Below are 25644 nucleotides of genomic sequence, written 5' to 3'. Positions count from 1 at the left end.
TTTTTCCCACATTCCTTTATTACCATTTTCTTTTAATTTTTTAATTTTTTTTTTTCATTTTACATAGAAACTTCCGTAAAAATTGGAGAAAGTAAAATGATTTGAAAGCAGTAAATCAGTCTTATCAACAGGCAGCACGGCCTGCTCCAAACCTTGAGCCGGCCTCTTTGCAAATATTTACATGATAACAGGTGAAACCTCTGCAGAGAACAATGTGGGGAAAAACAAAACACCGGAAAAAGAGGGGAAAAAAAGTGGAAGAAGAAGAAGAAGAAGAAAAATAATAATAATAAACAATCCCTCCTCTTTTTTTTTTTCCTTTTTGTTTTTTAACAAAACTATTCTTACAAAGTGTTCCCATGATATCAACAGGTGTTGGGATGCAAAAAAGAGGCCGGGCCGAACAAAAGAAAGGACAAAAAATAAATTCAATATATTCACATAAGAATATTATACAGGTCTCCGTGGGGAAAGGGGGAGTGGACTCGCGCGTTGCGTTGCGCAAGGGAAGCACCGCCCCGTGGTCAGTTTTGGGGGGCTCTTGCAAAGTGAGGTGCTTGTGAGCCGGGGCGTGCAAACCATTTGAACGCCCCACTTTCTGCTGCTACTCTCGTCTCCGGATCCAGCTTGGAAAGGAGACGTTTGTGTCGGCCGAAACGTGTGTGTGTGTGTGTTTTGTGTATTCCGTAACAGTGTGAACTCTGCCCAGGAAAAGCAGAGGGTCAATATATATATATACACCCTCCTACTCCATGTCGGTGTCTTCTTTGGGTTTGTACACGGTGCCGAATTTCTGCATGTATTTCTTGATGTATTCCTTCGTTTTGTGCTTGACGTTCTCGTTGCATTCCAGGTCTTCCGGCGTCTTGCAGTATTTCAGCTCCTTGTTCATCACGCCATGGGTGAGCTGGGAGGAGGAGAGACCCACAGAATATTATATTTGTGGCTCAACTCTGGGGTCCTGGGTGCTCACATTTCATGACCCAGCTAGGTAACATCATCAGTGCTAAAAGGGGAGGTGGGTGGGTGGGGGTTGAGGAGAGGAAGAGGAAGTCCTTCCTTCCTCTCCTTCTCCTTTTCCTTCCTTCCTCAGCCTTGGGTTTATTTCACCCGAGAGACTGTCCTAGTCCTCCTGAGGCAGAATTTGAACCCCGCTCCACATGAATGTAGCGGGGCAGGTGCATCTTCCTGGCAGGCTGGCCACTGAGGTGCATCTCTAAGCTTCCGCTTGGATGGCTCATCACAACCTCAGGGTTCTATAAATCGCGGAAGGAAGAGGAGGAGGAATAGAAGAAAGAGGAAAAGAAGAAGGAAGGGAGAAAAAAGGGAGAGGGAAAAAGTTAAGAAGGAAAACAAAAAAGAAAAATTAAGAAAGGAAAAAGGAAAGGAAAGAAAGAAGGAACAAAGGAAGGAAATAAAGCAATAAGAAAAAGGAAGTAAGGAAGAAAAAAAAAGAAAAAAGAAAGAGAGGAAGGAAAGAACGAGAGAGAGAGAGAGAGAGAAAAAAGGAAGGAAGGAAGGAAATAAAAAAAGAAAGGAAGAAAAGAGAGAGAGAGAGAGAGAGAGAAAACCTGGGCCTGGGAGTCTGACTCCCTCCTCCAAGGTATCACCTGGCAGGGACCATGAGGCCTGCTTGCCTTGGAGGGTCCCGAGGGGAGGGGGCTGCTCACCTTGCGTGCCAGGTGCTTGAAGTCTTCTGTTGTGGTGATGCGCCCCACTTTGCAGTCAGGTTTGCGATAGGGGTTCAGGCATTGCACGATAAACTGGGACATCTGGGGGGAGTGGGGGGACACAAAGAAAAGCCATTATGAGACCCTGCCGGTTGGAAAATACACAGGCAGTCCTCGAGTTAGGACCACTAAGGGGACCAAAGTTTATGTTGCTAAGTGGAAACATTTGTGAAGTGAGTTTTGTCCCCTTTTACCGCCTTGCTTGCTAGAGTTGTAAAGCGAATCACTGCACTTGTTCAGTTGGTCATAGTTCTAGCCCCCCCTTTAAGCCTGGAAGCGGTTGGGTGACTTTGGGCCAATCCCCAGGAGACGGGGAGTTCTAGCCCCGCCTTAGGCATGAAAGGCAGCTGGGTGACTTTGGGCCAATCCCCAGGAGACAAGGAGTTCTAGTCCCGCCTCAGGCATGAAAGACAGCTGGGTGACTTTGGGCCAATCCCCAGGAGACAAGGAGTTCTAGTCCCGCCTCAGGCATGAAAGACAGCTGGGTGACTTTGGGCCAATCCCAGGAGACAAGGAGTTCTAGTCCCGCCTCAGGCATGAAAGACAGCTGGGTGACTTTGGGCCAATCCCCAGGAGACAAGGAGTTCTAGTCCCGCCTCAGGCATGAAAGACAGCTGGGTGACTTTGGGCCAATCCCCAGGAGACAAGGAGTTCTAGTCCCGCCTCAGGCATGAAAGACAGCTGGGTGACTTTGGGCCAATCCCCAGGAGACAGGGAGTTCTAGTCCCGCCTCAGGCATGAAAGGCAGCTGGGTGACTTTGGGCCAATCCCAGGAGACAAGGAGTTCTAGTCCCGCCTCAGGCATGAAAGACAGCTGGGTGACTTTGGGCCAATCCCCAGGAGACAATGAGTTCTAGTCCCGCCTTAGGCATGAAAGGCAGCTGGGTGACTTTGGGCCAATCCCAGGAGACAGGGAGTTCTAGTCCCGCCTCAGGCATGAAAGGCAGCTGGGTGACTTTGGGCCAATCCCCAGGAGACAAGGAGTTCTAGTCCCGCCTCAGGCATGAAAGACAGCTGGGTGACTTTGGGCCAATCCCCAGGAGACAGGGAGTTCTAGTCCCGCCTCAGGCATGAAGGCAGCTGGGTGACTTTGGGCCAATCCCCAGGAGACAAGGAGTTCTAGTCCCGCCTCAGGCATGAAAGACAGCTGGGTGACTTTGGGCCAATCCCCAGGAGACAATGAGTTCTAGTCCCGCCTTAGGCATGAAAGGCAGCTGGGTGACTTTGGGCCAATCCCCAGGAGACAAGGAGTTCTAGTCCCGCCTCAGGCATGAAAGACAGCTGGGTGACTTTGGGCCAATCCCCAGGAGACAATGAGTTCTAGTCCCGCCTCAGGCATGAAAGACAGCTGGGTGACTTTGGGCCAATCCCAGGAGACAGGGAGTTCTAGTCCCGCCTCAGGCATGAAAGGCAGCTGGGTGACTTTGGGCCAATCCCCAGGAGACAAGGAGTTCTAGTCCCGCCTCAGGCATGAAAGACAGCTGGGTGACTTTGGGCCAATCCCCAGGAGACAGGGAGTTCTAGTCCCGCCTCAGGCATGAAAGGCAGCTGGGTGACTTTGGGCCAATCCCCAGGAGACAAGGAGTTCTAGCCCCGCCTTAGGCATGAAAGGCAGCTGGGTGACTTTGGGCCAATCCCCAGGAGACAATGAGTTCTAGTCCCGCCTTAGGCATGAAAGACATCTGGGTGACTTTGGGCCAATCCCCAGGAGACAGGGAGTTCTAGTCCCGCCTCAGGCATGAAAGGCAGCTGGGTGACTTTGGGCCAATCCCCAGGAGACAAGGAGTTCTAGTCCCGCCTCAGGCATGAAAGACAGCTGGGTGACTTTGGGCCAATCACCAGGAGTCGGGAGTTCTAGTCCCGCCTTAGGCATGAAAGGCAGCTGGGTGACTTTGGGCCAATCCCAGGAGACAGGGAGTTCTAGTCCCGCCTTAGGCATGAAAGGCAGCTGGACTTTGGGCCGATCACCAGGAGACAAGGAGTTCTAGTCCCGCCTTAGGAGGGACAGCTGACTGGGTTACTTTTAGCCCAGCCCACCCCACAGGGTTGTTGTTGTGGGGAAAATGTAGGAGGAGGGAGGGAGGTGCTTTAGGTCCTCTTCTGGCCACCTTCAGTTATTGATAAAAATACTAAAGGCGGGACATAAGTAAAATCAAAACCAAAACAAAACAAAACGAAATATTGAAACTGAAAGCAAACTCGCCTCTTTCCGGAAGACCTCTTTGCTCTTCTTGGCCAGTTCACTGGAAGTGTCTGCTTCAGCAGTTTTGGGCTTTTTGGAAGACTGGAAAAAGGCCGACACAAACAGAATTATTACAGGAAAAAAAACCTTGCATTTTGCAAGTAAGGAAAGGGTTTCTTCCCCCAATGAGAAGCCAGAAATTTATAATCGTTTGCTCCGGGATTTGTTCCTTTAACCCTTTTTTGCTCCCCTGTCAAGAGTTACTTCACTGCTTATTCTCTTGTTTGCATTTTCCGTTTTCTCCCCTGCCTCTGGCAACAACAACAACAACAACTTCAGAGCAAGTGTGACTGGAAGCAAGGCAGGGGAGGATTCTGTGACAAAACCTAGGGGGAAATTTAGAGCCACAGAACGTTATTTTGGCAGCTGGATCCTGGTTACTCTCCGAGCGGAGACGTCTCGTGATCCAGCCGGGTAACATCATCAGTGCTGATGATGGGAAGAAAGAACGTTCTGATCCCATGGCTGAAGTTTAATGGCAAGCAGCGGCTGTCCAGCCATGACATCTTCAAGACCGGTGAACTTCAACCCTCCAGAATTCCCCCGCCAAACCTTGCTGGGCTGGGGGATTCTGGGAGTTGAAGCCCACCAGAATTAAAACTGCCCAAGTTGGAGACCCCTGGCATGGAGAGCATCTTTCAGGATTTATCTGAGGAGTTCGGGGATTATATCTTTTTTCTACGAGATTACTGAGAGTCCTCAGGTTATGATGGGCCTGCTTAACAGCCATATGAAGTTATGACAATACCCCCCCAAGGCCTTTGTGCGACTCATTTTTCAACCCACGCACAGACACCTTACAATGGCTGTGTTTTGGGGGCTGACTCTGACGGGCAGTTTGGGGTGGACCTGCAGTCACACGAACCGTGATTCGCGATTTTTCCCTTTTTTTTGCCACTGTTTACTTCTGGTTTCCGGCAAAAGGAAAAAGCCCGTTGGGAAAACCAGTTTCGCTTAACAAACGCAGTCTGCTTAGCAATGGCAGTGCTTCGCTGAACAGCCGCCTCATTTGCTCAACAACCGTCGTAAAAACCCATTGCAACGTCTTGACTTATAATGGCAACAACTGGGAATCTCTCCTTGAGCTTATGACCGGGCTAATTAACCTGCCTATAACTCAAGTAGTTATATTACCCGAATAATTAGCTATGGAATGCACAGAGAGTCTACCATTAGAGGGTAGTCCTCAACTTACGACCATAATGGAGCCTCCCCATTATAGCCACAGGTCCCCCGATGGTCATATAAAACAGGTCAACCAAACAGCAATCCAATTTTGCTCAGGAAGGATGCAAATCCTTCGGGGGTGGGGTGGGGGGAGAGAAAAATGTCACAAAAATCAGGTTCCACGATGGCAGAACACTGGTGGGTGGGTGGGGAGGACTTCAGAATTGGAAATTCTCTTTTGGAGGGGGGGAATCCTTCGTAAATCTGAGTACTATCTGTAGTTTGCCAGCTGACTTATTTCCTGCTTATTTTTATTTTTTAAAAAAATAACTATTTTATTAAATTAAAACAATGCATTAATTTGCTTTCATTATGGTTTTTTTTTTAATAAATAAAAACCTTGCCAACACCTGCAGCTTCTCCATTTCTGGTCAAGGGCTAACTTCGAATCTGGGTCAGGCGTCCCCTATTTCGGGCCCGTTACGCATTCGAGCGGCCGCTAAGCCATCCGGGCCGTAACTGGGGAACGGCTTGGGTTAGAGACCCCGCGCTATGCCCGTCAGGGGGAGCTTCCCTCCAACTCACTTTCATGGGGTTTTCGTCGTACGTCGGTGTGCCAAGGTCCATTTCGGCTTCGTGCTCCAGGCCGGCATCATCTTCTGGGCTGTCCCAGTTGGGAGGGTCCCATTGGGTTTGCCTGCACAAAGCGGGGGTGTCAGTCCTGGATTCCCCTCCCCCCCAAAAAAAAACGCCCCCCAGACCGCTGGTGCCGGTTGGGGTTTCCAGGAACAGGCCCTGCCACGTGGCGAATGTCCACAGGCCTTCTTTCTTTCCTGAGCGGAGGCCGGCCTTACCTGGTGACCACGTGGTAGTAGTAGATCTTGCCCTCCGGATCACGGGCCGTTTTCCAGTTGGGGGGCAGGACGATGGTTTTGGGCTTGGGAGGAGACGGAGGAGGCAGGTCCAGTAGGTTGTTGGCCACCACCAGTTCTGGCTGAAAAGGAGGAGGAGGAGGAGGAGGAGGGAAGAGAGGTGAGAAAAGAAGAGAGATCGGATCTGCAAAGCAATCCTCTTCAAAAACTTCCAATATTTGTAGCCTGCTTTTATAGCAGCATCAATGAAGACTTGTATGCCGCTTTGCACGGTGCTTTTACAGCCCTCTCTGAGCGGTTTTACAGAGTCAGCCTCTTGCCCCCAACAATCTGGCTCCTCCTTTGACCCACCTTGGAAAAGGACAGGATTCTTTTTAGGAATATTTGCCCTGATGGGAAGTGTAATGCGAAACACGCACTATTAAGGGGAGTGTTTTCAAGCTTGGCCCCTTGAAGATAAGGTGGACTTCAATTCCCAGAATTCCACAGCCAAACCATGCACGAATCTTCCAAGCAATCAAGTTCAGAAATATCGCTGTAAAAGGACTCTCCTCTAACAACTACTCATTCGGCGCCCATTTGGACTTAACGACAGTGCTGAACCATGCTACTTAACGACCCGACCTCATACTTCCAGCCATCCCAGCATCTCCGGGGTCACTCGTGACTTTTCCTGCTGGTTTCCATTAGGCGAGGTCAATGGGGAAGCCAGCAGGGAATCGGAATTTCCTGTCACGTGAGGTCCTCATTTAATAGCCCACAAAGTCCTCGCTTAACAACAGCCCCCCGAGACTGATGAAAGCGTCCTCCCGATAGGTGGGGAGCTCACGTGGTTTTTCAACTTAGGAATGACGCAATTTCCAGACCCGTTGTTACCGTTGTTAAACGAGGACCAAAGAGTCCTTTTTATTCAGATGGGCTCCTGCAAAACCATTTCACAAGTATGATGGCACCACCACGACATGAAAGGAACAAGCTCCCTCCGCCTCTCTACCTGTTGGATCGGCGGGGCTGTCCGGTGGTGACGATAGTGGCGACGGCCGTTGTGGGTTGCACCACCACGCTCGGAGGGTGAGTGGTGTAAATCTGTTGTCCTTGGATGTACTGAAGACTTGGCTGGGCGTAACTCTACAACAAAACGGAAGAGCCATTTCCGAGGATTAGTCTGCATTCGTATTGTCCTCAATTTACAAAAGATCGTTTAGTGACTTGTTCAGAGCTACAACGGCACTGAAAAAAGCGACTTATGACCGTTTTTCACACTTACGGCCGTTGCAGCATCTCCAGGGCCACGTGATCAAAATTCGGATGTTTGGCAACTGACTCATATTTATGACGGTCGCAGTGTCCCAGGGTCACGTGATCCCCTTTTGCGACCGCCTGGCAAGCAGTCAATGGGGTAAGGTGGACTTGCTTCACGACCACGTGTCTCACTTAATGGCAGTGGCAAAAAAAGGATATAAAATAGGGCACAACTGTCTGAACACCCCCGGGTTAGCAATGGGAATTCTGGCCCTAGTTGTGGTCGTAAGTTGAGGACAATGGAGAGGTGGTCTCAACGAGCTTTGCCCCCCGCCCATTCTGAGCGTCTTCCCCCCACCACCTGGCGGAAGACCGCGTCCAATTCTGCCGCAACTTCACCTGGGCGAGATTACCTGCACGATGGGCTGCGTGGCCTGAGAGTAAGGCGAGGTGACTCCGTAGACCGTTGGGCAGGCCTGTCCTTGGTAATAGATGGTGGGCTGAGACTGAGCCGGCGAGTAGGGGGGCTGCACTGCCACGGTTGTCTGGCTGGAGTCCCAGACGCCGTAGCTTTGTCCCTGGACCGGACCAGGCGCTGCCACGGGCAAGACAGCCACGCCGGGCTCCTGGTGGACCATGGGGTCACTCGGGGCCACGTACTGGGGCGTGGACACCTCCAGGGGGGCTGCTACATGCTGGACCACCGGCACAGGCTGTGAGGTGGCCAGGCCGGGCTCCATGGCGTGGCCCACCAGAGTCTGCGAGGGCTCGTAGGAGGCCGGCGAGCACATGGGCTCCATGCTGGGGGTGGGAAGGAGCACCTTGCCAGCGTTGGGGTTGCTGGGGTCCACGTAGGCCTGCATGGGGTAGCCTGGGGGGTAACCCATGAACGGGGGGTGGGAGGCCCCGTAGCCCAGGGAGTCGTAGGGCAGCGGGGACGCCATGCCCAGGCTCTGCAGCTGCTGCTGCTGCTGCTTCTGTGCCTCGCGCTGGGCGACCTCCTGCTCAAAGAGCTTCCGCCGTTCCTCGGTGGACAGCTTGCTGCGGTCCTTCAGGCGGACCTTCTTCTTCGAACCCGTGGCCAGCGTGTCGTAGCTGCGGGGAGAGAGAGAGAGAGAGAGGGAGGGAGGGAGGGAAACAGGGCTGAAAATCCCAGCGGAAGAGGGCCGCGTGCGCGCGGATCGAGTGGGACTAGAACTCCCTGGCGCCCAGCCAGCAGCCTATCCACAAGACCAAACTGTCTTGTTAAAAAATTCAAGCAGGTTGGACTCCGAGGCACCATAACGCAGGTAGTCCTCGACTTGGGACAGTCCATTTAGTGACTGTTCAAAGTTACAATGGCATTGAAAAAAGCGTCTTATGATTGTTTTTCCGCCCTTAGGCCACTGCCGCATCTCTGTGGTCCTGTGATCAAAGTTTTGGTGCTTGGCAACTGACCTTTGGAGCCTCCCGGTATTTTTCAACGGGGTAGCCCGATTTGCTTAACAACCATGTTGCTAACTTAACAACCACAGTCATTCAGTTAACAACTATGGCGAGAAAGGTTGTAAAATGGGGCAAAACTCACTTAATAAAAGTCTCACCCAGGAACAGAAATTTTGGGCTGAATTGTGGTCGTAAGTCGAGGACTAACTTTATTTTAGGTATCTTGGCAAAGTTGCTTTGTGAAGCCATTCCCCCATCGACTTCTGGCAGGCCTCGTGTCCGGGGAGGCTATCATTAACACAAAACCCACACCGTCTTTGCAAGTGATTAAATAGAATTTTAGGCATTTTTTAAATTTGATTCTTCCCAGCACACGCCGTGTTTTTAGTATTAAAAAAAAAAATCTTTACAAGGATTGCTTTATATATCGTCTTAGGAACGGCTGTTTTGAAGCATGGGCAACCTAAAAAGGTTTTTAAAATGAGTTTAAAAAACCCTTTCAACCTGTTTTATATGCAGGTAGTCCTCAAGTTATGACTGTAATGGAGGCTGTTGCATGTGTACCTAGCTTAATGTCTCCAACGTGGCTGGCCATTGCAGTCATTAAGCAAGGCGACCAGGATCACTGTGTTGGCCCTCCTATTAAATAAATGGTCGTAACTTTGAGCACTGGCTGCCAAGTCCCTTTGTTCAGCGCCATCACAATTTCTGCCGCTGAACGAATGATTGTAAGTTGAGGACTACCTGAAAGTGTTAACGGAAAAGTAGGTTGAACCCTTCCCAACTTGCCGGTCATCCGGTCGCTTGGTGCCTCGTTCGTAGGCCGACGGGGGCGACAAGGACTCCCTCCGTTTTTTTTTCTCTTTGTTCTGCCTTTCCAGCTCCCGCTCTCTGTTCTGATTTTTGAGAGCAGTCGGGGGCTCTCGGCCCATCATCTCTCTCCCATGATCTGGTAACAGGACGGAGAAAGGTGGTTTACAGGGGGGACATTTTGTTTAACTACGAGGCCAGATCTAACCAGCATTGGGAGACGAGGTGGGGGAAAAAAAAAAAGAAAGAAAATTAATCAAGACAGCCAACCTGCAAAGCTGCCTTTCGATGAGATGAGTGGCAAGATAAAAATGAAATAAGTAAATACATAAAACATCTCATAAAACCACATTCTTTTTCTTAACTGAATGGTTCAGAATACTAATAAACAGCAGGTTAGTGTTTAGAAATACAATTTCTCTCCCCACACCTCCTTCTCTCTCATTCTCTCTATCTATCTATCTATCTATCTATCTATCTATCTATCTATCTATCTATCTATCTATCTATCTATCTATCTATCTATCTATCTATCTATCTATCTTTCTGTCTGTCTGTCTGTCTGTCTGTCTATCCATCCATCCATCCATCCATCCATCCATATCTACTTATCTCCATCCCTCCACCTATCCTTCCATCAGTTCATACCAGTCAGTCAGTCAGAGGCCCGTTCTCCTCCTCTTTCACAATGGTAGACAATCTGTCTTCCAGACCTGGCTGTGGGCTTATAATTTAGCATTTCGCCATCTTGGCTGCATCCATCTTAAAGCTGCTCAGGTTAAGAAACGTTGGTCTAGAAAGCTCCAAAGAGTGACACCTTTGCATACTTACCGCTGCTCTCCTTTTCCACTTGGCTCTTCTTTGGGATCCGGTAGACCTCCTGCAATTAGAAACACAAAAGGTTAAGGATCAGCTGTACCTTTAAGCAACCTAGTATTATTGATATATACATATACATATACATATACATATACATATATATATATATATATATATGGTATATGGTATATGAAATATGAAATATAACGCAGTATTGTAATGTAATATAATAATGTATTATAACATAATGTAAATAATACAATATCATGTCATAATACTATCATACAATGCAATATAAACAAAAAAAATATGGGAAAAATAACAAAAATCAATAAGAGTAAACGATGATACCGAATCACAAAGAATGAGATTCTTCTACATGCCATCCTTGCCAAAGTGAAAATCACCCCCACCAATTTCAAAATCTAAGCTTGTTTCTGATTCTTCGTAGTTCCTCTTTCATCAACCGTGAAGCACCTCTGTCCTCACCCACAATAGATTATGCCTTACCGCTTGAAGGACAAGGAAGTCCTACCACCTACGTGCAGGCAAAGGGTACGTTTATGAGCTGACATGGACCAGAAAACCATGATTCGAATTAAGCCAGGAAGTCGTGAATTAGGCCCCAGGTACGAGAGAAGGAACATCACCCTACTTGAGAGTCCTGCCTCCTAAGGAGGGCCTTCTCCGTGATGGCTCCTTCTCATTATTTGAAGGACCCTATTTTCCTAGCCACATCAATAAAAGTCTACGGGTATTCTCAGTCCTCCGGGTCACAGTTGTCCCGAAGGTGCCTTTTCAGCAGGCAACTGGACTTTTCTTTGAGGGTGTTTCACTTCTCACCCAAGAAGCTTCTTCAGCTCTGTTCTCCAGCTGAACCAGGTACTTGGATGAGAAACGAAACGCCTTCAAAGGAAATAGAAACACCAAGAAAAGTCCTGGTGCCTCCTGAGAAAGCACCTTTGGGGCAGTCCCATCTACAGCAGGGAGACAGGAGGTGTTACAGGAGACGTGGCCTGGAGACCCCAGGGAGATATGCAGCTTACTGAGTTGCTGTCGGGGATTTATTGAAATATTATTTCTGCAAGGCTATGGAGCGAGTTGAGTGGCTATGGATATTTTCTAAATAAATACATACTGTGTGTTATTAAACAAAACCATTAATGCTTCCATCTCAGCGTTATCTTCCTTAACATACCTAGTGCAATGCTGCTTTCAAATGCAGGTGGTCCTCGATTTTAAACCATTCGCTTAGTGACCGAAGCTGGAACAGTCCTTAACAAAAGGGACTTGGGACTCTTCTTCACACTTATGACCAATGCAGCATCCCTGGAGTCAACTGATCCAATTCAGACGCTGGGCAACTGACTCACATTTATGGCGGTCGCAGTGTCCCAGGGTCATGCATTCCCCTTTTGCGACCTTCTGACAAGCAAAAGTCAACGGGGAAGCCGGATTCACTTAATAACCTCGTGACTAAATGAACAACTGAAGTGATTCACTTAACAACCGTAGCAAAAAAAAAAAGGGTGGTAAAGCGGTGCAAAATTCACTTAAACGTGGTCTTGCTTAGCAATGGAAGTTTTGGGCTCAACTGTGGCTGTACTTTGAAGACTACCAGTAGTACTTAAATCTGTTAGTCCTGCTTAAAACTTATTACAAGCAAGAACAGAAAATATAAATATTATAATTAATATGAATCATTTCCCCAAGATCCAGTGGAGATTATGGTTAGTTGCATGAAAGTAGGAACCCCAGTGAGGCCTAAATAACCAATTCCTTCTGTCCTCATTGAAGGGCCAACTGACACTTTTTTTCCCCACTTCCACGGAGACGGGAAGGAAAGGTTTTTAACCAAGTTTACTAAGTGTGAAAAGTAAAAAAACAAACTATCAGACATGTAAGAGATTCCAAGGAAAGATTTTGTGAACAAAAATCTCGCCACACAGCCAAATGAAAAAAAAAAAAAAAAACCAACAAACAAACTTCCCACGGTGGATGAGAACAATTTTGGAAAAAGGACAAAAATAAATGAATTCCCCAACTTTTTTGCAATTGCTTTGCATTAAAAAAAAAAGGATGCGAAAAGAGCCGAAACTGTCCCTTGGCTGTCATCCTTTTCTCTTTCCCTCTGATGCGCACAGAAACACGCAGGGTGTGGATCAGTAGTGTGGTTGCAGACCACGGGTACTTCTTGAGTTAGGGTAGGGTATGAGGGTTATAAAGTCTGTCTGTCTTTTTCTTCCCTTCCTTCTTCTTTCCTATCCTATCCTATCCTATCCTATCCTATCCTATCCTATCCTATCCTATCCTATCCTATCCTATCCTATCCTCCCTCCCTTCCATGTCACTGGCAAGAAACCCCATTTTCTGAATCCATTTGTGAGAACTGTTTAAGTGTACACCATGGTCCAGGGGTCTCAATGGTGGCCACTTTAAGACTTGTGGACTTCAACTCCCAGAATTCCTCAGCAAACCGGCTGAGGAATTCTGGGAGTTGAAGTCCACAAGTCTTAAAGTGGCCACCATTAGAGACCCCTGGACCATGGCCACTAAAGAAAGACATCTTTTAAGGAAAGCTGGCCGAGGAAATTCTGGGAATTGAAGTCCACAAGTCTTAAAGTTGACAAGGTTGGAGACCCCTGCCATGGTCGTTAAGTGAACCAATGGTTTGCTCTCGGGCCAGTTTTGTCAAAAATCAAATGATGCACCCAGTTTTCCACAAAACTGTTACAAGACAGTCCTATGGCCATGAGATACTGCAAATAGCCCAGTTATCAAGCATCTGAAGTGCGACTATGTGACCATGGTACGTGTATGTGGGTGCGTGTGGGTGCGACTGTTGGAACTTCAAATCTTGGGTGTAACTAATCCCCGCCCCATGCAGATTGGTTATTAAGTGAAGCACCTGTTCACTAGGGGCCGGTTTTGCCAAAAAATGGAAATAAAACGTCAGTTTTCTGCAAAAGCATCTTAAAACGTTGTGACATGACAGTGGCACACTGGAAACCGCCATAAACACAGGACTGGTGGCGCCCGTCCCACAGTCATGGAGGGCGAAGAGGAATGGCCACTGGGACTTTGGATCTGAGGTGTAGGTAACTCTCAGGTAGGTCTTGGCAGGTAGCCAAGCAATTGGTCGTAAAAAGTCAAGGACTGCTTGGATTGGTAGCATAAAGTCAGATGTTGAATTTTTCTTTAAAAATAATTTTGTTTAAATTTCAACAGGCTTAGTGAGAAGCAGAAAGCAGGAATCAGCTCAGCTCAGCCGCCCAAAATGGAGAGGAAAGGATACGGGCAGTCCTCGGCTTATGGCCACAACAGAGCCCAAAATTTATGTGGCTAAGCGAGACATCTTTTAAGTGAGTTTTGACCTGTTCTACAAACATTCTTGCCACAGTTGTTAAGTGAACCACAGCATTTGTGAAGATGGGCACATGGTTGTTAAGTGAATCCGGTTTCCCCACTGAGTTGGCTTGTCAGAAGCTTCCCACATTACCCTCCCCCCAGGGACGCCACAGCCGTCGTAAATACAAACCAGTTGCCAAGGGTTCGAACATTGATCACAGGGACACTGCAACTGCCGTAACTGACTCAAGTTTACGGCAGTTGCAGTGTCCCTGTGATCAACATTCAAACCCTTGGCACAGCAATGGTTGCAAGTGTGAAAAACTTTGTTCAGCACTGTTATAACTTCAGTCACTAAATGAACTGTTGTATGTTGAGGACTACCTGTAACTCCCCTCTGTGGCATCCTGGAGTATTTCTTGTTGGTCAAGAGGACACCTTGAGGCCATCAAGGAGCACCTGTAATGAGGGTTCCTTCCTCCCCCGCCCCCCCGTAACCTCTCTTCTGGGGCGACACTATCTGCACCCTCACAATAAAGATCATCCTGAACCGTTCATTTAGTGACCGTGTGAGGTTATGGCGGGACACACACAAAGAAACGGGCCTTGTCCTCTCACTTACGACCCCTCCATCACAGGATCAAAATTCAGTCGCTGGGCAACCGGCGTATATTTATAATGGTTCAAGCATCCTTGGGCTCACGGGGTTCCCTTTTGCAACCGTCCCAGCCACCTCCCGACAGGCAAAATTAAGGGCGGGAGGGAGGCGAAACTCGATTTGCTTAACGACTGTGTGATTCACTTAATAACTGCTTAACCTCTGTGGCGCAGGAGAACGTAACCTCGGGCCCAACTTCCTTAACAAGCGCTTTGCTTAGCCACAGAAATTCTATTCTCAATATTCTCTAAGTCGAAGACCACCTGTATCTATATAACCTCCCGATTCTGGGGAAAACGCTAAAAGTTTAGAGGTTTAGTACGCCTTGAAGATTAAAAAATAATGCGCATTTTTTTCTCCACTAGAAGAACTGAGATCCTTATCATCCTATATCTGCACGCTACAGAGAAACTTAGCTGTCTTACAAGTATCCTCCAACATGGGAGATTCCACATAGGATGCTTACTAAGGACAGGTCTTAGAGCAGGCAGGCTGAGAAGTGCACGCAGGTTACCTCTGCTGAGACTGAGAAGCGGTGCTTAAGGCACCTGCCTAGAAACCAGGTGACTGGGAGTTCTGGTCCTGCCTTACCCACACAACCAACTAGTGATGATCTTGGCCCAGTCACTTATCTCAGCCCTCGGAGGCAGACAACAGCCGACCCCTTCTCAAATCGCTCTCTCCCCACCAAGAAAACTGTCCAGGTAGTCACACCACTGACTCACAAGGCGCAGCCAAAAAAAAAACACCCCAACGCAAGTAGCATGAAACTAGCCTGAAGATAATGACTAATGGACGCTCAATCAATCTACGGTTTATTTAACTGATAGGTAATGTAAGCAAGTTTTTTAATGGAGGACCCACTGGCTCTTGGGCTTCAGGACGGTGGGATGGCTATGAAGGATTTCTAACCTGGATAACGTTCAAGGCAAGCCACCACTGTCATTTTTGCCAATTTGGAGAGGCGACCAGCAATGGAACCATTACTCACCCCACCTTATAGATGTTGGACACTTTCCCACAGGGTTAACTTTGTCTGTCTTTGTGCAAGACTTACCTGTCACTCATACATCCCCAGTTCCGGCTCTTCGCGCAAATCCACGGAAACAAAGGCAATGATGGTTTGTTAGTGCAACGGTGTCTGTTTTCAGCACGGGGAGACCCATGCACCTTTTCCCATCACTGGCAGGAAAAGGGGTGCATAAAACCCGTGCTGAAAACGTACGGGGTTTCCCCCCGCCCCCCCCAGGTCTGTGTGTGGTTGTGCTGGTTTGCAAGGTGGATTCCGTGTCGGATGGGCCCTGGCTTGGGTTCGAGGCCTTCCCTCCAGCGAAGCCCTCGAAGCGCCAAGCCAGGGCTGTAGGCATGTGCAAAGGAGTACACGTGGTGTGTAAAATAAAACAAATAGCTCACACGATCCGGCTCTCCCGCCAGGAATTAGGGGGTGCTTCCCCAAGCGTCGTTGCTGGACGCCCCCAAATTTTTCAGCCTCAAAGAGTTTAGCCACCTCTGTGCTTTCATTTTTCCGGTCTTAATTCAGCCTATCGCTCATGCGTCAGGCAGCTTGTCAACCATCTCTCGCTGGGAATTTTTTTCTCTTCCACAGGCTTTTCCACTCTTCAGGAGGACGGAGTTGATAATGGGAGCTGTGGGCCAGCTGGGGATGTTAAGGAGCTCCTGGCTGCCCTGAGAAGCTGCATGGAAATGGTTGCAATTACTACGAGGGGCTCAGGGTGAGGAGGTCGGGGGAGGAGGGGGGAGGACGCGGCCTTGAAGCCCCACCCGCCCACAAGAGGAGGCTTGGAGGGACGGAGGGTAGGACCTCTGCTTCCAAGGCCCTCGAGCTCAACCCTTGAGTCGCCGAAAGTTCTTTTCTTTCCAAAAGGCAACTTGGAAATTTCTGGGGTCCGTTTTTGTTTTCTGTTTTCCTCCTTGAAAATATTTTCTTCGGTTCGTGGATAAGAAGCAAAAAGAAAGAAAGAGAAAAAGAGAGAAAGAGAGAAAGAAAGAAACAAAGAAAGAAACAAAGAAAGAAAGAAAGGAAGGAAGGAAGGAAGGAAGGAAGGAAGGAAGGAAGGAAGGAAGGAAGGAAGGAAGGAAGGAAGGAAGGAAGGAAGGAAGGAAGGAAGGAAAAAGAAAGAATAAAAGAAAGGAAAACAGAAACCGAGAAAGTCCAGTTATCTTTTGGGAAGAAACGCATTTTTGAGAACAACCGTGACCTGGTGGATGGTAATGGAGAAGAAGCTCTGTAGATAATTCCACCCGCTACCCGTCTTACTCTTAGTGGGAGTCACCCAACTGGGTTTTTCCTTGGACAGCTTTTTGTCAGGTTGTTTTAAAAAAAGATGTAAAATAGGCTGCCTAAGAGTACAGGTGGTCCTTGATCAAAAGAGAGCCCCAAAATTTCCACTGCTAAGCGAGACAGCTGAAGAGTGAGTTTTGCCCCCATTTTTGTAACACTTCAAGCCGTGGTTAAGTGAGTCACGCGGCTGTGAAGTGAATCTAGCTCCCCCCACTGACTATGCTAGAAAGAAAGCTGCAAAAGGACCATCTTGGGGCTGGAAGGGACCTTGGAGGTCTTCTAGTCCAACCCCCTGGCCAAAGCAGGAGTCCTTATACCACCAGCCAATTCATTTCCCCCTAGGAGAAACTACGACTGTTGTGGAGGGCTGTGAAGGCATGCACAAACGCACAAACAAATTGACAAAAAATGAAACAAAAAAAGGCCTCATATCGTATTTCCGGAGGGAGGCTGATTAATTCCACTGATTATTATTTTTTTTCTCACTGTTGGGAAATTGCTCTTTAATTCCAGGTTAGATTTCTCTTTAGTGAACTTACATCAAATTCTTGGAAAAGTCAGACAGAAGCAGCTAACTCTTAAACGCCATGACAACGGACAGGAGAGACCTGAGATAACCCACGTGTGGGAAGATAAGATATTCCCACAGGTAGGAATCTGAGAGTATAAGATTTCAGATACATGGCTGGCAATGCAAGGAGATCCTGCATTGGAGATTTTCATTAATCCATATATCCAAAACCAGCCCCTTAAAAACCTTCCTGAATGCTGCCTAGGCGGTCACCCAAAAATGTAAATGTGGTTTAGCTTTAACTTCTGAAGTAGTAACCTTGGATAGAGAATGATTCCAGAGCTGGCCAAGATTGAGCTGAGAGCCAGAGGTATCCTGAAAAGGAAACGAAAAACCTAAAAATGACCTTAGCAAATATATGTATTTGTCCTTGACTTCACTTAGAAATTAAACTTGGTTAATTCTCAAGCTTCAACGTCACTAAACTGCTTTTAGAAGTTTCTTTCAGATTGCAAACATAAGATTCTGCAGTTCAACAAGCTATACTTTAAACAGCCAGGTTTTCTCCCTAAGGCACTTAATGTCAGAAAGCAACCTGTCCCAAACTCACAATACCTTCAGTTTCAATCCAGACAGGATAATAGATACAGGGAATCACTGAATACAGAAAAACCGATATTGTAGACGTACCCCACGCACCCCCACAAAATAATATACATATATATGCAAAAAAAAAAAAATGCAACTAGAAATAAGAAAAAGAATGAATTATACCAACACCCCCCTCACCCCGCTTCACTTACTAGCCAGCCCCGCATCTCTCAACCTTTAAGAAGGGTCCAGTGGCAGCACTCAAATGCTTTGAGAACTACTTCTCCGCCTAAATAACTGGGTGGGTGTGACTGGGTGGCCATGTGACTGGGTGTGGCCAGTGGGCGTGGCCAACTTGATTGGTCTCAAGGTTAGGAAATGTCTCTGTTCCGTTATTTAGAACAGACTAGGATAAACTGGGTTGGAAGGGACCTTGGAGGTCTTCTAGTCCAACCCCCTGCTTAGGCAGGAAACCCTGCCCCACTTCAGACGAACGGTTGTCCCATTTCTTCTTTAAAATTTCTACTGTTGGAGCATTGCGGAGATAGGGAGGTAAATGGTTCTACTGATAAATTGTTCTAAATGCCAGGAAATTTGAGGGGCTCCTACAAAAATGAGGGTGTCAATCTATTCTCCAAAGCACCAAAGGGCGCAAAAAGAAACGACGGATGGGAACCGACCAAAGAGAGAAGCAACCTAGGACTATGGAGAAATTCCTTAAGGGGAACCACGGAATAAATAGCTTGTCCTCAGACGTTGTGGGGGCTCCATGACTACAGGCTTTCAACAGGGAGGGAGGGAGGGAGGGAGGGAGGGAGGGAGGCACACCCCAAAAGGAGAGGACCACTAAAACAACACAGAAAACTTAAAAACAGCCATTCCTCTGTTGTTGTTGTTTTTTTAAAAAAAGAGTCAACCCCAAAGCAGAGGCAGCCGTCGAGAGGGAGGCTAAGAGCAGCTGCGTATGCTCACTGGAAGCCCTTAACCCTCCCGGACTCTATCCTTCTATCTCGGCTCTGCTCCCGGCTGGGGGCTTCGCAGCAGAAGCAATACAGCTGGCTGGACCAAACATGCATTAAATTCACGGCCCGAGTGACCAAGCTGCACCGTTGTCCCCTCCTGTATCTCCTCCCACCCCCACCCCCCAGGAAGAAACAAGAAAGTAGCCAATGTTGCAGCAGCTATAAAGGGTCCTGGGGAACTCCAGGGCGTATCAGATGATGACAGAAGTGCTAACTTAATATTCTTTATAATGAAAATATTCGTAATCGTTTTCTTTCTTCCTGGAGGGTAGTTAACCCCCATCCCTGGATGGGTTTCCCTGCCTTAATCCTGTCCGTTTCTGTTGTTTATTGACTTGATTCAGCATAAGGCTGCATTCCAGCTGCAACTGTTAAGTGGTTCCTGGCTGCCTGTCCAGGGGTATTAACTGAAGGGAGAGGTAGAGAGAGAGAGCCCAAATGGGAGCACGTGTGCACGGGGCAGTGCTGGGAACCGGAAGAGCAGCTCCCTGGCGTGTATGGCGAAGACCAATGAGTGCCAACCCCCTAGTCTTCCTGTTCTGGCACGCACATGCGTGTGAAGACCAGTTGGCTGGCACGCATGAGCGCACCGGAAGCCAAAAGACCAACAGGCGACAGCTGGTGTGCCCGGATAGATGGCTCTGCATGCCAGTTCTGCCATGTGTGCCATAGGTTTGCCATCACAGCCATAAGCAATTAACTAATGGTTCGGGTGAACGGGTGAGAACTGGCTGAATCCCACCTCCTAGTGGATGGACTTCAACTCCCAGAATTCCCAAGCCAGTAAGTATATTTCCACTCAACTTGAGGCGCACTGCCTGGGGAATTCTGGGAGTCGGGAGTCCTCCCCTTTTAAATCATGCTGGCTGGGGAATTCTGGGGGTTAAAGTTCACCCCTCTTAAGTCATTGCTGGCTGAGGGATCCTGGGAGTGGAAGTGTCCCCCTTAAAATGGCTGCTGTGGAGATTTGTAACTTGGGAAAAGTAAAAAATCGAAAGACAGGATCTAATCTCACCGCCCCTTTCTCTTCTTCTTCAGGGGGGGGTTTCCCTTTGCTGGCCTTTCCAGCACTCCATTTCTGTTTGTCTGTTTGTTTTTTTGGGTGCTAATTTACTAACAACTCAGGAACAATAACACCACCGACCCTCTGGGTGGGCCGAACCTTTCTGAACTATTTGCTATTCCTGAAAATGCAAAACAGGTTTCGAACATCTATTCAAATGCTTTGCAGGACAACCGTGCTCCCTATCCCTCGGATTAAGAATTTGATCACACGACTGATAAAATTCACCTTACCGGTAGTCCTCGACTTACGATCATAATGGAGCCCAACGTTTTGTTACTAAGCCTGACAGTTGTTAAATGAGCTTTGCCTCATTTTACCACCTTTCTTGCTAAATGAATCACTGCGGTTATTACTATTCGTTAAGTGAATCTGGCTTCCTGCTTGTCAGAAGGCTGCAAAAGGGGATCACGTGACTCACACACGCACACATGCACACACCCCAGGATGCTGCAACAGTCATAAATATGAGTCGGTGGCCAACTTTCTGAATTTTGATCACGCAACCCTCGGGAGGCCGCAGAGGTTAGCATGAAAAACGGTCCCAAGTCGCTTTTTTCAGTGCTCTCATAAGCTGCTTTGGCATTTTAAAAAAATCCAGTTTGTAATAGAAGGGCTTCCACTCTGCTGGAAATTAACCTGCTGAAAGTCCAGCTTCCTCAGATTTAAACGATGAATTCACTAATCTGTTATTAACGGATTAATTATACTATGCAGGCCCCGCCACCTGTGGTGCGACAGGCGACCTGACTTCTCATTCCTGTTCCTTCCATGGCTGAGCCAAATGGGGCTTCAGATCACACGGCAAAAAAACAAAAAATTAAATGGGCCAAACTAGGAAATAATAGGTGCAGTGATCTTGACAAGCATTAAGCTTCCAAGCATCTATGACTTCCTTCCCCACATTCTGTTATTCCTTCCTTCTCCTCTCGAAAGAAAACTCGCACATGCAAACGCAACCCAACACACAGGCGTTTTAAACAAAAAATAATAATAATAATCTTACAAAACCTGAAGCCCCAAAAGACTAACTTTAACTTTAACTTACTTTGAGTTCTTTCCAGCCATCCAGCAGCTTGGTAGCCAAGTCGCTCAGGTCCATCAACTTGTCGGTCGGTTCTTGGCTTCGTTCGCTCTCCACATCGGAGACCCCTTCCTCTTCGTCTTGGGAAGGGGTTTCAGCCGCCACGGGGTCCTCCAGCTTGGGGGTGTGGCTCTCCTTGCCCTCCCCCTCGGGCTCCACCTCCTGGTCAGCGGCGGCGGGAGCCTTGGGGGCCTCCATCAGGTCTTCCGTGGCGCCCTCCTTGGTGGCCTCCTGCTCCAAGGGCGGCTCGTCCCCGGCTTCGGTCGGGAGGTAGTCGGGGGGCTCGAGGTCTTCCTTGCTCTCCTTCAGCTCCACCTCGCTGGCCGTGTCCGAGAGAGCGCTGTCCATGCTGTTCTCGCTGATGATCTTGAGCCTCCGGAGGCCAGCTTCTTGGGGGTGTCCATCTCGCCCTCCAGGAGGGCTTGGAGGTCGGGTCGGGCGTGTTGAGGGGTGTGTGAGCCCGGGAGGTGTTCTCGCTGGAATAACTGTCCCCTTCGCTCAGTTGCGGGGGGATGGCGGACTTGGTCCGGGCCCAACGCTGGATGATGGGAAGGATTTTGCTCTCCTCCAGCATGTTCTTGTTCGGGATGGGCAGGAGCTCCAGCGTCCTGATGATCTGTCAACAGAGACAACACCGGGGGGTGGGTGGGTGGGTCAGTTCCCCATTAAATGGGCCTTGGGTTACAGACCTTCTTGGATTGGGACCCCCCCACTCCATCCCCACGTGGTTCTGATACAAGAAAACATTTCTAGCTCGGGGCTGAACAGTGGGGTCCTTGGTGGTCTCTCAGCCTGCTGGCACTGATGAGGTCACGTAGTCTGGTAAGGAAATGTCTGCCAGGAAGCCACCAAGCTCAGAAGGCACCAAGGACCCCACAGTTCTCTTCTTCTTCCTCTTCTCCACAAACCCCCCTCATTTCCAGCACTGATGACGGCTCCCTAGTTGGGGCATATTTGCAAGGAAAGGACCAAGTTCAGAAAGTACCAAGGACCCCGCACTCCTCCCCTTCCTTCCTTCCTTTCCTTCCTTCCTTCCCACTCTGTCCTTCCTTCCTTCCTTCCTTCCTCCCTTCCTTCCTTCCTTCCTTCCTTTCATCCTTCCTTCCTTCCTTCCTTCCTTCCTTCCTTCCCACTCTGTTCTTCCTTCCTTCCTTCTGTGTGGCCCTGATAATATTCCCTGTTGTGAAATGTCTGCGAGGAAACCATCCGGCCCAGAGAGCACTAAGGGTCCCCCACTCCTCCTTCCCTGATAATATTCCCCAGTTGGGTCATGAGACATCTGCCAGGAAAGGACCGAGCTCAGAGAACACCAAGGACCCCACAGTCGTTGTCCTTCCTCCTCCTCTCTGCAAACCCCACCTCTCCTCTAGCACGGATGACGCTCCCCAGTTGGGTCATGGGGCGTTTGAAAGAAAAGCAACGGAGCCCAAAGGGCAACAAGAACCACACATATATCTTGGCCCCCCACGGAAGGACGTTCACCGGAAGACCACAAACCTGGATCAACCAGAGATCTCTACGTCAGCAAAGGGGGCTTAGAACATGCCTGAGAAGGTAACAAGAGCGGCAGTGCATCATAGGTTGAGCGTTCTCCTTTCCGGCTGCCTGGAACTCATCGCTCGCGTATTCCGGCAACTACTTACAAGCTCCAACGCTGGTCTAGAGTAGGGACCACCGACCGTGGCAACTTTCTCAGGCCGGTGGACTTCAATTCCCAGGATTCCCCCTTAAGGGGGCTGTTGGGAGTTGAAGCCCCCCCCACAGCTCCGAACTGAATCTGGGTGAGGCGTCTTGCGCCCCTCCAGCTGCCGCGCACACGATGGGGCGGAGGGGGAGTAAGGAGAGGAGAGAAAGATAAGACGGGCTGGAAGTAGTTAGTAGAAAAAAAAATGCGGAGCTCTCTCCCCCGGGAACCAAGGTCATCCCAACAGGTGGCCAAAGGGGAGGGAGGAAAGGGACGGAGGAGCCCACCAGCCACTTTGATTGGATTGCGAGGTGAACCGGGACCCTGCGGGGGGAGGGGGAGTTTTCGCTCCCTTAATTACATGGGAACAGGGGGAAACTGGCCGGGCAGATGGGCCCAATCAAGAGGTTCGGCCTTGGAGGTCTGATTTCACTGGAGGTGTTACGAGGACACCCCCCTCCCTAAAGGCTGCAGGCCGGGGGATTATGGGGACTGAGGTCCATCCCTGCTAAAGCCTGAACTCTGAAGGATTATGGGGACTGAGGTCCATCCCTCCTGCCGGCTGGGGGATTATGGGGACGGAGGTCCATCCCTCCTAAAGCCTGAAGGATTATGGGGACGGGGTCCATCCCTCCTAAAGCCTGAAGGATTATGGGGACTGAGGTCCATCCTCCTAAAGCCTGAAGGATTATGGGGACTGAGGTCCATCCCTCCTAAACCCTGAAGGATTATGGGGACGGAGGTCCATCCCTCCTAAAGCCTGAAGGATTATGGGGACGGAGGTCCATCCCTCCTGCAGTCTGAAGGATTATGGGGATGGAGGTCCATCCCTCCTGCAGTCTGAAGGATTATGGGGACGGAGGTCCATCCCTCCTGCAGTCTGAAGGATTATGGGGACGGAGGTCCATCCCTCCTGCAGTCTGAAGGATTATGGGGATGAAGGATTTGGGGACTGAGGAGGTCCATCCCTCCTGCAGTCTGAAGGATTATGGAGGATGGAGGTCCATCCTCCTGCAGTCTGAAGGATTATGGGGACGGAGGTCCATCCCTCCTGCAGTCTGAAGGATTATGGGGACGGAGGTCCATCCTCCTGCAGTCTGAAGGATTATGGGGACGGAGGTCCATCCTCCTGCAGTCTGAAGGATTATGGGGACGGAGGTCCATCCCTCCTGCAGTCTGAAGGATTATGGGGATGGAGGTCCATCCTCCTGCAGTCTGAAGGGATTATGGGGACGGAGGTCCATCCCTCCTGCAGTCTGAAGGATTATGGGGACGGAGGTCCATCCCTCCTGCAGTCTGGAAGGATTATGGGGACGGAGGAGGTCCATCCTCCTGCAGCCTGAAGGATTATGGGATGGAGGTCCATCCTCCTGCAGTCTGAAGGATTATGGGGACGGAGGTCCATCCCTCCTGCAGTCTGAAGGATTATGGGGACTGGAGGTCCATCCCTCCCCTGCAGTCTGGGGGATTATGGGGACGAGGTCCATCCCTCCTACAGTCTGAAGGATTATGGGGACGGAGGTCTGAAGGATTATGGGGATGGAGGTCCATCCCTCCTGCAGTCTGAAGGATTATGGGGATGGAGGTCCATCCCTCCTGCAGTCTGAAGGATTATGGGGATGGGGTCCATCCCTCCTGCAGTCTGAAGGATTATGGGGATGGAGGTCCATCCCTCCTGCAGTCTGAAGGATTATGGGGACTGGAGGTCCATCCCTCCTAAAGCCTGAAGGATTATGGGGACTGAGGTCCATCCCTCCTAAAGCCTGAAGGATTATGGGGATTGGGGGTCCATCCCTCCTGCAGTGTGAAGGATTATGGGGATGGGGGTCCATCCCTCCTGCAGTCTGAAGGATTATGGGGATGGAGGGTCCATCCCTCCTGCAGTCTGAAGGATTATGGGGATGGAGGTCCATCCCTCCTGCAGTCTGAAGGATTATGGGGACTGGAGGTCCATCCTCCTGCAGCAGATCTGGGGGATTATGGGGATGACCGAGGTCCATCCCTCCTGCAGTCTGAAGGTCCATTATGCCTGCAGATTATGGGGGAGTCCATCCCTCCTGCAGTCTGAAGGATTATGGGGATGGAGGTCCATCCCTCCTGCAGTCTGAAGGATTATGGGGATGGAGGTCCATCCCTCCTGCAGTCTGAAGGATTATGGGGATGGAGTGTCCATCCCTAATGGGGACCTGCAGTCTGAAGGATTATGGGGACTGAGGTCCATCCCTCCTGCAGTCTGGGGAAGGATTATGTAGGAGATGGGAGGTCCATCCCTCCTGCAGTCTGAAGGATTATGGGGACTGAGGTCCATCCCTCCTAATGCCTGCAGATTGGGGGATTATGGGGATTGAGGTCCATCCCTCCTGCAGTCTGAAGGATTATGGGGACGGAGGTCCATCCCTCCTGCAGTCTGAAGGATTATGGGGACTGGAGGTCCATCCCTCCTGCAGTCTGAAGGATTATGGGGATGGAGGTCCATCCTTCCTGCAGTCTGAAGGATTATGGGGATGGAGGCGGTCCATCCTCCTGCAGTCTGAAGGATTATGGGGATGGAGGTCCATCCCTCCTGCAGTCTGGAAGGATTATGGGGATGGAGGTCCATCCCTCCTGCAGTCTGGAAGGATTACTGGGGATGGAGGTCCATCCCTCCTGCAGTCTGAAGGATTATGGGGATGGAGGCAGTCTGAGGATCCATCCTCCTGCAGTCTGAAGGATTATGGGGATGGAGGTCCATCCATCCTCCTGCAGTCTGAAGGATTATGGGGACTGGAGGTCCATCCTCCCTGCAGTCTGAAGATTTTCATGGGGACGGAGGTCCATCCCCCCTTCCTAATGCCTGCAGGATTATGGGGACGGAGGTCCATCCCTCCTGCAGTCTGAAGGATTATGGGGACAGGTCCATCCCTCCTGCAGTCTCCTCCTGAAGGATTATGGGGATGGAGGTCCATCCCTCCTGCAGTCTGAAGGATTATGGGGATGGAGGTCCATCCCTCCTGCAGTCTGAAGGATTATGGGGACTGAGGTCCATCCTCCTGCAAAGCCTGAAGGATTAAGTGGGGAGGAGGTCCATCCTCCTG

At 49.5% G+C, this 25644-nt stretch overlaps 1 protein-coding gene across 1 annotated transcript in view; it reads right to left on the bottom strand.

Moving 5' to 3' along the window:
• The window catches only part of SETD2 (SET domain containing 2, histone lysine methyltransferase), a 72671-nt gene continuing 47027 nt past the window's right edge, over positions 1-25644 (bottom strand). Inside the window, 12 exon segments of the mRNA XM_087917124.1 lie at positions 1-907; positions 1671-1772; positions 3934-4014; positions 5725-5836; positions 5994-6151; positions 7023-7139; positions 7667-8348; positions 9468-9627; positions 10320-10368; positions 20851-21266; positions 21269-21301; positions 21304-21502. Coding sequence (XP_087773250.1) covers positions 746-907; positions 1671-1772; positions 3934-4014; positions 5725-5836; positions 5994-6151; positions 7023-7139; positions 7667-8348; positions 9468-9627; positions 10320-10368; positions 20851-21266; positions 21269-21301; positions 21304-21502 — 2271 coding nt within the window. The 3' untranslated portion in view covers positions 1-745.

Source organism: Pseudonaja textilis, chromosome Z (genome assembly GCF_049901715.1).
Source record: "Pseudonaja textilis isolate UNSWEBS1 chromosome Z, rPseTex1.2, whole genome shotgun sequence".
NCBI classification, from domain to species: Eukaryota; Metazoa; Chordata; class Lepidosauria; order Squamata; family Elapidae; genus Pseudonaja; species Pseudonaja textilis.
The sequence above is the reverse complement of the archived record's forward strand: the minus strand, read 5'-3'. Positions and strand labels throughout refer to the sequence as shown.